Genomic DNA, 12277 nt, shown 5'->3' with positions numbered 1-12277 from the left:
GAGCTCAGAATCATTGTGAATTCAGGCCAGCCTGGAGATTTAGAGACTTCACGGAGACTGGATTGGGAATCGCCTCTTTTAGGGCCTTCCTTTAAAAAGTTCCTTCAGCTTTTGGTAACCCTTCTGCTTGGAGTCCCCAGAACAATCCCTGAACCAACAAGCAGATACAAAAGGAAGAGGGACTTCTGAGATTTGTTCTGGGGCCCCTCCAGATGCACCAGGCTATCCTTTCAGCAGTGTATTATCAGGTAACAGCAGGAGACTACATGTTCCCCTCTCCCCTCCACCACACTCTAAACCACACTAAGCCCAGAGCTGTTCACCTACTTGCTAAAATTTGCTGCTGAGTATGGGAGTTCTGGAGAATCACCTTGGTAGCCTGGTACCTGCCTCTGAGCAGACTGTTGGCCTGACCTAGGGAAAGCAGACTTTTCTTTTGGGAGTATGATGAACTCGACTTAGATCCCCAGCAGGCTTTTGAATGCCTGGCCCCAGGGAGGCCTGCCACTGAGCAAGCATAAGTTTGGTGCTTCAGTAACTTATCTCTGTTACATAAGGCACTACACAAGATATGAGTCAGGGCCCTCTGGCTGGCCCAGGCCAAATCTAGTCTGTGAGTGAGGCTAAATGAGAGGTTTGTGTGTGGGGGGGGGGGGGCAGAAGGGTGTAAGCCAGGAAGAAGCCACTGGAACCAGTTCCCTTCCTCTCGCTTCTCACCCCCTTCTTCCTCAGAGTGAGCTGTAGCCAATCACTGGCCTAGAGAGCTCAGCAGGAATCTGGACCAGAACCCTAAATGGTGAGCAAATGCTCTCCATCTCTGTAGAAGAGCAGACAAGAGGAATCCAGTTGAATAACTAAGGCTATTTTGTGAATAAATTCTTCCTTCAAGGAAGGATGGGGAAGGTCCCTGTGAGGTTCTGTCCACAGGCAGGGGCCTGATTTCAGGCTGGGCCTATTTGAGGAAAGAGGCTCCCAGGGGAGGAAGGCTGACAGAGTGCCTGGGGTATCACTGACCAAAGGAGCTTTCACCTCTTGATTCCTTCCCTTGGGCTAGTGTGGCACAATTGGGAAACTTCCCATTCAGTCTCCTGTGTGATTTCACACCTCTTACACTGTTACAAAAAGAGCAATAGCTACTTAGGGGCAGGGATTTACATACAGAAGATAGAAGTGAATCTTCCCTGCCAGGTGATAAGATTTTTCTCCTGCATGGAGTAGCATTTGGAAAAGCTTGCTTTCCACTCTCATATACCTCCATCTCACCCCCACTCTGACTCTTTATTTAGCTAAACTAGGTTGACAATGTCCTCCATAAGCTATTTCCCCTGCCCTACTCCTTATCTAGCCTGCCTTGAGGCCTTCTAGCCTTCATGAGATTCCCACTAGATGAAGGGTTCTAAGGAGGGCCTGCTGTGCCAAAGCTGCCCTAACCTTTATCCCATTATTGCAAATATTGGGACAGTGCAACATGTCCTAGGACATTATTGCTCTCTTCATCTAAAAGGGAAAATTTGTCTTTTTGACCCCTGTGGTCATGCAAGCTCTCCCTTGAGTGCACTGAGGCACGCAGGGTGCCCTACCAATGGGCCCAAGCTTCAGTCCCACTCAGCACATTGGTTTTGCTGGGGCTCAAGAGGTGATACTGCATGGCACTAACCACTTTGCTATGTAAACCCAGCAAGCCATGGCAGGTATCTTGAGGGACGCCTTACATAAGAGGAGAAAGTTCAGGTAGGAGCAGAATTGCAATGAGCAAACACAGTGCAACAGCCACCACCAGGTGCAAACATAACCAACTTCACTCCTCTTAAACAGCCCACAAGGTGGGGTCAAGTGTTGTACTGGACTCCATCACTCAGGGTATCCTAGCAGCTTTGGTCAGACACACCCATCTCCATTTACCCAGACTATATGGCCTTCAGGGCCTTCTGGAAAGGAGCAAACACTTTACCTGGAATTGAGAACTTGTTAGTTTATCTGGAAGTGCAAATATAAGCCGGAGTGTTAACATCTTCAGGCAGGGAGGGAAAATAAGGTCACCATGGAAAGAGTTATTTTCTGAGGTATGGATTTACATGGGTCCACTCCTGGCAAACTGAAGAAATAGGTAAAACTCATGCTCTGTTCTTGCCAATTTTCTTTAAGAACATGAACCTTCCATCCAGACCTCTTGAGCTCTCATGCCAACCAGAGACCCATACTGCAGCAGGCCTTTCATGGGTTCTGGCCTCATCTTTCTACCTTTCTTCTCCAAACCTGTCTTTCCTACATCTTACTTCCAGAGAACCCTACTCCCTGTGAGTTGTCACCTTGAACAAAGTTCTCACAAACAAAGCCTTACAAAGTAGTCATTTATTAAAAAAGATGTCACATGGTAATGTTATAAAAAGTAAAAAACCTGGGAAGTAAACCAGGGTAGACTCTGGCCATTCATGAGAAAGACACTAACATGTTTGCCCGTCCCTTGTTCATGAGCATCCAGAAAGCATATCATTTCCCCTGTAAAACTTGTATTTCCATCACTTTATTAAACTTCTTAGCTTTTTTTTTTTTCGTTATAGTCACTAGTATTAGCAGCTGACTCAGCTAGGAGCATTCCCCAAAGAAAGAAATGTCTGTTCATTTCATGAGAGTTGCTACATTTGTATGGACTGACTCTGAGTAGAAGATCACAAAATTGGGTTGAAGAGAAGGTGCTGAGCAACTCCAGTAGTGCAGAAACCTCAGAGCTTTGAAAGAAGAGACTCAGAAAGATAACGGTACACCAGTAACAGCATTCTTCAAAAAAGCCAACAAATGGAAATAACCTACGTGTCCATAGATAGATGAATGGTTAAACAAAATATGATACACACACACACGCTCTGAAATATTATCCAGCCATCCCTAGCTGGTGTGCCTCAGTGATGACCTGCAAACTGAAAGGTCACTGGTTCAATTTCCAGCCAGGGCACATGCTTGGGTTGAAGGCCAGGTCCCTAGATGGTTGCATGCAAGAGGCAAATGATCAATGTGTCACTCACACATCAATGATTCTCTCCCTTTCTTTCTCCCTCGCTTCCCCTCTCTCTAAAACTAAATAAATAAAATATTTAAAGAAAAAGGAATATAATGTAAAGCATCACATAAACAAAAGCAAAGACAAAAATCACATGATCACATCAATAGATGTGGAAAAAGCATTCGATAAGGTACAGAACCCATTTATGATAAAAAACACTCAGCAAAGTGAAAATAGAGGCAGCATTCCTCAACATAATAAAGGCCATATATGAGAGACCTACAGCCAACATCATACTCAATGGCCAAAAACTAAAAGCTTTTCCACTAAGATCAGGAAAAAGACAAGGTTGTCCACTTTCACCACTTCTTTTCAACATAGTATTGGAAGTTTTAGCCACAGCAATCAGAAAAGGAAAGGAAATAAAAAGCACCCAAATTGGAAAAGAGGAAACAAAACTGTCATTGTTTGCAGAGGACACAATAGTGTACATAGAAAATCCTATGGACTCCGCCAAAAATCTTCTCGACCTAATAAATGAATTTGGCAAAACAGCGGGATACCAACTCAATATCCAGAAATCAAAGGCATTTTTGTATACCAACAATGAAACATCAGAAGCAGAAATCAAGAAAAAAAACCCATTCAATATAGCAACAAGAAAAATAAAATACTTAGGAATAAACTTAACCAAGGAGGTAAAAGACCTGTACTCAGAAAACTACTACAACACTGAAGAAAGAAATCAAGGAAGACACAAACAAATGGAAACATACCGTGTTCATGGATCAGAAGAATTAACATCATCAAAATGTCTATAATATCCAAAGCAATGTACAGATTCAATGCAAAACCTATTAAAGTACCAATGGCATATTTCACAGACAAAACAAACATTTCAAAAATTTATATAGAACCATAAACGACCCCAAATAGCTGCTGCAATTTTGAGAAAGAAGAGCAAAGTAGGAGGGATCACAATACCTGATACCAAAATAATTACAAGGCCACTGTAATCAAAACAGCCTGGTACTGGCATAAAAACAGACACATGGACCAATGGAACAGAATAGAGAGCCCAGAAACAAACCCAAGTCTCTGTGGTCAATTAATGTTTGACAAAGGGGGCAGCAACATAAAATGGAGTAAAAATAGCCTCTTCAACAAATGGTGTTGGAAGAGCTGGACAATCACATGCAAAAAAATAAAACTTGAGCACCAACTTACACCATACACAAAAATAAATTCAAGGTGGATAAAAGATTTAAATATAAGTCATGATACCATTAAAATCCTAGAGGGGAACACAGACAGGAAAATCTCAGATATTTCATGCAGCAATATTTTCACTGATATGTCTCCTAGAGCAAGGGACATAAAGGAAAGAGTAAACAAATGGGACCTCATCAAATTAAAAAGCTTCTGCACAGTTAAAGAAAACAGTATTAAGATAAAAAGAGAACCAACTGTATGGGAAAACATATTTGCCAATGATATCTCAGACAAGGGTTTAGTCTCCAAAATATGTAAAGAATTCACACGATTCCACTCTAAGACAAGCAACCCAATTAAAAAATGGGCAAAGGACTTGAACAGACACTTCTCCAGGAGGATATACAGAGGATCCAGAGACACATGAAAAGATGCTCAGTGTCACTAGCTATCAGAGAGATGCAAACTAAAACCACAATGAGATACCTCTTCACACTAATCAGAATGGTCATCATAAACAAAGCAACAAAGCAACAAACAACAAGTGTTGGAGAGGTTGTGGAGAAAAGGGAACCCTAGTGCACTGTTGGTGAGATTGCAGACTGGTACAACCACTATGGAAAACAGTATGAAATTTCCTCAGAAAACTAAACATGGATCTGCCTTTTGACCCAGCAATTCCACTGCTAGGATTATATCCTAAGAACCCTGAAACAACAATGCAAAAGAACCTATTCACCCCAATGTTCATAGCAGCATGATTTAGAATAGCCAACAGCTGGAAGCAACCTAGGTGCCCTTCAGTAAATGAGTGGATCCCCAAACTATGGTACATTTACACAATGGAATTCTGTGCAACAGAAAGAAAGAAAGAAGGAGCTCCTACCCTTTGCAACAGCACGGATGGAGCTGGAAAGCATTATGCTAAGCGAAATAAGCCAGATGGTGAAAGACAAATACCATATGATCTCACCTTTAACAGAAACCTAATCAACAAAACAAACAAACAAGAAGAATATAACCAAAGACACTAAAATTGAGAACAGGTTGACAGTGACCAGAGGGGAGAGAGGAGGGAATTTCAGGGGAAAAGGGGAAGGGTTTACAGGAACAAATATGAAGGACACATGGACAATAACAAGAGGGGGTGGAAATGGGAAGGATGTGGGAAGAGCTGTGGGTGGGCTGGGATGGGAGTAAAAGATAGAAAATTGTACTGCAACAACAATTAAAATAAAAAATAAAGTGATTTTTAATCTTTTTTTAGATTTTTTAAATTTTATTTATTTTTAGAGAGGGGAGGGAGAGAGAAAGAGAGAGAGAGAAACATCAATGTGTGGTTGCTGGGGGCCATGGCCTGCAACCCAGGCTTGTGCCCTGACTGGGAACTGAATCTGCAATGCCTGGTTCGCAGCCTGTGCTCAATCCACTGAGCTATGCCAACCAGGGTCCCGATTTTTAATCTTAAAAAAATGAAAAAGAAATGTTGTTCAGCCATAAAAAGAACTGAAATACTGATATATGCTACATGAATGAACCCTGAAAAAATCATGCTAAGTGCAATTAGACACTAAAACACATGTTATATGATTGTACTTATATGAAATAACTAGAATAGGCAAATTCAGAGACGGAAAGTAGAACAGAGCTTACCACCAAATGAGGGAGGAGGGAAGAGTGGGGAGCTATTTTTTAATAGGTATAGAGTTTCTGTTTGGGATGATGACAAAGTTCTGGAAATGGATAATGTTGATGGTTGCACAACATTGCGAATGTACCTAATGCCACTGAATTGTACACTGAAAATGGTTAAAGTGACAAATTTTGTTATATACAACTCACTGCTATATATGTACTTACTGCTATATATGTATTTATGTATAAAATATATGTATTTATGTACATATATGTTATATATGTAAAGCATACATATATGGTTAGGTGTGCTGGTAGAGATTAGGATCACTCATGGGCACAAACCTCTTAGCACATGAAATTCACATCTGTGCTTTAGCAAGAACACAGTTTATTTCACATCAAGGTTATCTTGAAGTATTCAAACCATGAATGTTCAGTTGTAAATGCATTTGTGTTTTTCATTGGAAATGTACCTTAATCTGAGTGCCTATTTTTTGCCAGACCACTAGACACTCAAGAAATAGCTATTTTGTTGATACATTCCCTTGGTGTAGGGAAGAACATTTGAAGTTTGATGCCAAAAGCAAAAATCACAAAGGCAAAAGAATGGCAAGCTTAACCATACAGAAACCCAAAAGCTTTTACAGCAAAACAACAACAACAACAACAAAACCACCTCCATTATCAAAATCAAATGGCAAATTAGTTGACAAAGGGTTGCAATCTCTAATTCAGAGTTTCTCATGGTGTGATCAGCATACCACTGTGCTATGGGAGAGCAGTTTTAGATGGTAACTGGATGAATAAAATATTAGAATGTGACTTTAGGCACTACAGCAAGCAGGCAGAAGAGTAGTTTTGCCCCTCAAATCACACCATGTAAGGGGCTACATCCTCAGAAGTAAGGTCCAGGAATATACATTTATGAAATCATGAATTCTGAGACTCACTGAGAGATGAGCAAATAATCTTTATGCATTTTTCTTGGAAACCTAACCTTTCTCTTTACTATTATGTATCAATTTGGTGGGGAAGGTTGAATGAATGAACACAAATAAAGTAATTATAAGTCTTTGCTATTGTTATTTTCTGAGCATCTAAGTGTGGGAACCAGTTTTTGCCCGCTCAGAAGCTTAAAGGTAGGCTTCTAGGACTTTTAAAGCTATAAGGGAACTCCAATTCAAAATATCTCAGACCACCCTGGTCAGGTGTGCTTGGGAGCCAAAGACAGCAGAATAGAGATGATTAAGAAGTTTTGGATACAATCTTAGAAATAAATTTGAGGTTACAATGAAAACAATGACAACAGCAAGATTTCAGTTTGCTACCACTTACTGACCAGAGAATTAAAGTCCCTCAAATCTCAACTTTACCAGTTTTTTTTTTCCATAGGCTGTTTGCCCAGCATATTCTATCTGCCTCTTAACTTTTCCAGTTTTAGAAGCACATTCAAATGATAAGGTGGAGTTCCTTCATAATAGGGTGACCAACCATCCCAGTTTTCCTGGAACTGCCCCCATTTGAACATCGAAAGTCCCATGTTCTTGAAAGTTATGGTTGGTCACCCTACCTAAAAACGACATTTTAAACATTTGGTTAGTTTCTCGGCTAATGTTTACCTCTGTTTAACTTTTTCATTAAGAAAAGTTAATTCTTTAGTGTCATAAAGATAATTTTTTAGTGTCTGACTGATCTTAGGTGGAGTTTTGCTCTGCTCTTGTGAGGCATCAGACAAGTTACTTAATTTTCCCAAGCTTCAACTTCCTTTGTTATAAAATGAAGAGCATAACGGTACCCATTTCATGGGTTGTATAAATAGTAAGTAAGATTACACAGATATAGTTAGCTATCAATCTATCATAGTTGTTAGTTACCTAATACAAGATTGAAGGCTGGTGTTTAAAACACACCTTCCAATTGTTTAGAGACATCATTTACATATCAGCAAACCACATGCCCATTACCACTGCATTGTGTGTATATATATACAGCACTGTCCATCAGGACTTCTCCCAGGCTATTAGAGTTACACATATGGTTCAAACCAAAAAAAAAGAAAAATCACATATAAATCTTAATAAGGATTTTCCAAGACTAAGTTAAAGTTGTAAAATTTTTACATTTTACAAGTGTTACACTAAAAATTAAGCAGTCATTTAACCAAAAAAAAAAAAATACTTTATCGCATACTGGCTGTATAACTAGAAACCCCGGGAATAACCAAGTGTAAAATACAACCTTACCCTCAAATTACTTACTCTCTTGTGTTGCAAGGACACCAACAGCTAATCTGGGAGCAAGGTACAGATCAAAGCAGAAGAACCAGATAGAAATCAAGACTATGTCCAGCTCTTACCTCCCAAGAATATAACAGCCCTTCCAATAGGGAAATGGGCTGTAGAAGGAGGGGCAGGGAGCTTCTCCAGAAGTAGTAGTCTTGAAAGTAGACAAATAAAGGAAAAAGAAAAAAAACCATCCCAACGGGAGTTTGAAATATAGAAAATAATTAAATGGAACAGAAGTAAAACTGATGGCTGAAGAATAAAGATAGAAACCCAGGGAATAAATGAAGAGGAAATTTTCACTTAGAAGACTGTCCAACTCAGATATTGGAAAAGCCCCATGACCAGCAATAACAGTTTCCTACTTTTGCTAATGAGCATGTGATTCTAGGTAAAACCTAAACCAAATTCAGAATCCCCAATCTCTAAGGTCTCAGTTATCAAGAAAAACATGAGAACACTTTGTCCTGCTAGAAATGTAAGGTTCTTACCACAGGACCCTGCCATGCTTCCCAGCCTTATAGAATGGCTTAGATGTTTAGGACACTAAGTTGTCTGATCCCAAGAGGCAGGGTACTCAGGTCCACGTTCTCAAGACTTCATCCTGTTCCTTCCACCAATGCCCTCAGCACCCCACATCCTTACCTTATATCATCTTAATGCTTTGCCAAGAACCAAACACCAAAAGGCAGGTGCCAACAGACTAGGTGACAAAGTAGGTCTTTCCATTCAAGAAACCCAGACAACCAGAAAGCCTCCCAAGGTGTGACACAAGTAAACACTTTGATCTCGGGCTTTCAGCCTCACATCTCACTCACCTAGATCCAATCTTTGTAGGCCCCAAGCCTAGTAATCAAGCTGAGGATAAGTCCCTTCTTACATGTCATCAAGGCCATTTCAGGGCAGTTTCTCTACCAGTTGAAAATGCAAATGTGACAGGAGCTCTTTCCAGATGTCTCCTCCATTGCCACTCTCCTACCAAGCTGAGCTGGATTATTAGGAGCCTGTTATGGCTTTTGCCCAGCAGGGTTTCAGCATCTGTGATCTGAATACACTTATAGTAATCTTTTCCCAGAAATGAAGATCCCCTAGAAACCTATTGGAACGTGGCCTAGTTTATTTGAGACAATGAAATAAATTGATGCCTAAACTGAAACAATAGATGAGGAAGGGCTTTGATGACCTGGAAAATACTAAGGAAATTGGCAGTCCTGCTTGTCCCCTCCTGGAGCTGCTGGTATTGCAGAGGTAAACCTGGTCTGAACACTAAGCGAGGGTAGTTCCTACTTATGCCAACTGCTTTTAAAATTTCCTCTTTGTGCCTCACTGAAAAGCCATCCAATTATTCAAATATTCTATGGTGCTCACAATTTCTTATTACTGGTCTGAGCATGCCACCTGCCCTTGACCTGGAGTCTCAGAACTAGAGGGAACCTTAGAGACCAGAGAGGCCAGGTGACTTGCTTAGGCTCACACAGTGAGCCTGATGCAATCCAGGTCTCCCACTGGGGGATTCTTTCATGTAAACTGCATCATTGAGAAAAAATAAAATCCACCCCCCCAACACACACATATCTGTGTTCTGTTATGATGGCTTCAAAAACACCAAACCCACTGTGGCTGAGTGTCCTGGAATTGCCTTCCCTGCCTTGTGATCGCCTCAGTTGTCCCCCCAAAACTGGCTCTTAGCAATGTCTTAGACTAGAAGACTACAGACACCTTGGGGCTTCCCATTGTGTTTCATCCCTCCCCTCTCCTTTCCTTGCCCTTCAGCAAGATTTCTTATAAGTCTGACCCTCACTCTCCACACTCCAACAAACACCTGTGGTGACAGGTATTCATCCACCCTCCCATCCTAGGATGCTCTCTGGGGCTGCTTTTAGCCATCACTGGAAATTGAAGGCTGTGATCCATGGTTCTCCATCCAGAACCTCAAGAAATTCTCAAAGGTCTCTAATTTTTCTTATTCCCCGTCTGCCCCCCACATCACCAGGCTCTTAATTTGTCTTGACATTTTCCTTGCACTCACTGTCAGTCAGGGCCACTCAGTAATTTCAAAGCCCTTGCAGTTTCAATTCAAGTTCGAATATTTAAACATGGGCTATTTGGAAGGGTGGAATTTAGATCCCAAGAGCATCCCACAGCCGAAACTCTAAAGTAGCAGTGGAAATTATGCTTTGGAGGAGGGGCGCCACCAGCTATCCCCAAACCATCTAGGGTTCTGGCTACATTCTAGGCTCCAGCACCTCCATATGAAAGCCTCTGCAGGCACACTTCAAAATAAAGTTACTACCTTCCAAGAGTCTCCTCAACCAAGGTAGTCTCAGGTCCAGTAACAGCAGTCTGAGAGCCGTACCTCCTCAGTTCCCCTCGTGAACTTTCTGGTAACCCCTTTTGTCAAAAGTGAGAGTCCAGCAGAGGCTGGTGCGAGCCAGAACTCATGCTCACCTGTCTTCCCAGCCACCCACCTGTGGAAGAAGAGCAGGATAGAGAGCATGGTCTGGTCGATCTTGCGGTTGCAGATGCCCTCGTTGAGCAGGTAGCAGGGGTCCCGCAGCACAGGCTCTAGCGAATCCTGTCGCATTATGCTGTCGAGCTTGTCGGTGTTGAGGTTCTCGAAGACCAGCTTCTCCTGCAGCTGCCGAAAGTTACTCACCGTGGGGCTACCTGGGTGGTTGTTCTCCCCTCCACTGTCTCCCTGGAGGCCACTCCGGTGGGCCAGGTCCAGGCAGCAATTGCAGCAGTCGAGACCGACAGGTGAGCGGCAGTCGGTCTTGGGCTGGGCCATCTTCTCAGGCTTGGGGGCTTCCCAGCCTACCAGGTCCGTGGCAGCTGGCAGGTGCGCGTCCGATGGGGGGTTGGCGGGAGGAGACTCCAGGGTGTCTGGAAAAGGCTAGCTGCAAAGAAAGAGTTGGAAATTAGCGCCTCCAGCTAACCACTCTCTTGGATCGGCCCCCTTCTGGCTGTGTTGTTCAGGGTGCGAATAGAAGCAGCTGGACAAACAACTCGGAACGGATCAGTGGGGCTCACTTCCTTTTCTTCCTCCACCTCCTCCTCCGCTAGAGGCCCAGGCCGCTCCCTACTCCCCGCCCCACCCCGAGGTGCCACACGCAGTCCCAGTGCCGTACCAAGTTTCCAAAGTGTGAGCGGGACTCAGGGTAGACCTGTGGCAGCAGGATGGGCGGGCAGCAGGGCAGAGGGAGAGTCTGGGCGCGCCTTCCTCGTTCTCTCCTCTTTACTCCCTCCCTCCTCGGCTCGCCAGCTTTCAGGCTCCCCTGAGTGGTGCCGGCTGAACGGTGGCAGTAGCCCAGAGAGTGAGTGAAGGAGCTGCACAACTAGGAGCCCGCAAGGGGTCGTGACAACATATAAATTACATCCAGGCGGCCGGCGGAGACTTCTCCAGCTTCCCCGGCGGGCGCCGGCCCTAAACCGGTTAGGTCCTGCCCCCAACCCCCGCTCCACCGCACCCAAGCCAGCTAGGTCCTGCCCCCAATCCCCCACTCCTCTGCACCCACGCGCCCTCGCAAGCACACGGAAGATCGCAGGCACCCTTGCCATCACAGCCGGGTCCCGTGTCTCAGCCCAGGCTCTCTCACCCCTCAGGGCACATCCTCCTCCAGAAATCTAAGAGCAGCTGGGCCGGGACGCCTCGCCACTCTGCTCTCGAGTTCCGCAGAGGGGCAGATTATTCCTGATCCCACCGCGGACTGGTGCCCCTACAGGGGAGATGCCGCCCTCGAGAGTCTTTCTTGTTACAGCTTTACAATGCCGCCCTCCCCCACAAGCCTCTTTTTTAGGGGGTGGGGGTGGGGGAAGAGAAAGCCTGGTTTCAGGGGAGAGGGTGTGCAAAGAGAAGGTTGCCGCAACTGAGAGTCTGAGCATGCCGGACACATTTCAGGATACCCAATAAATGCCTTAAACAAAAAAGCAGCACAAACTCCCCTCCGTTTTTGTTCTTTTCTTCTCACTTCACTTGTCTTTCCCTCTTCTCCCTCACTTACTTGCTCCCCCCTCTCTTCCCTGAACCCTACCTGAGGCGATTTCTGTACTGGCTTCCCGGGATGTAAGCTACCCCGCCAGCTCTCCGACGCCTGGACTTTCTCTCTTCCCAGTTTGCCCCCTCCCCCGACCGGCTTCCGTCTCT

General features: G+C 43.9%; 1 protein-coding gene across 1 annotated transcript in view; it reads right to left on the bottom strand.

The window, feature by feature from the left end:
* TSC22D3 (TSC22 domain family member 3) overlaps window positions 1-11386 on the bottom strand; it is a 61009-nt gene extending 49623 nt beyond the window's left edge. The window contains exons 1-2 of the mRNA XM_028523487.2: window positions 11262-11386; window positions 10602-11030 (exon numbers count right to left, since the gene is read on the bottom strand). Coding sequence (XP_028379288.1) covers window positions 10602-10921 — 320 coding nt within the window. The 5' untranslated portion in view covers window positions 10922-11030; window positions 11262-11386. The remainder of the gene's footprint in view (window positions 1-10601; window positions 11031-11261) is intronic.
* Window positions 11387-12277: the final 891 nt, after the last annotated feature.

Source organism: Phyllostomus discolor, chromosome X (genome assembly GCF_004126475.2).
Source record: "Phyllostomus discolor isolate MPI-MPIP mPhyDis1 chromosome X, mPhyDis1.pri.v3, whole genome shotgun sequence".
Lineage (NCBI taxonomy): Eukaryota > Metazoa > Chordata > Mammalia > Chiroptera > Phyllostomidae > Phyllostomus > Phyllostomus discolor.
Note: the sequence above shows the minus strand (reverse complement) of the source record. Positions and strands in the feature narration are given on the sequence as shown.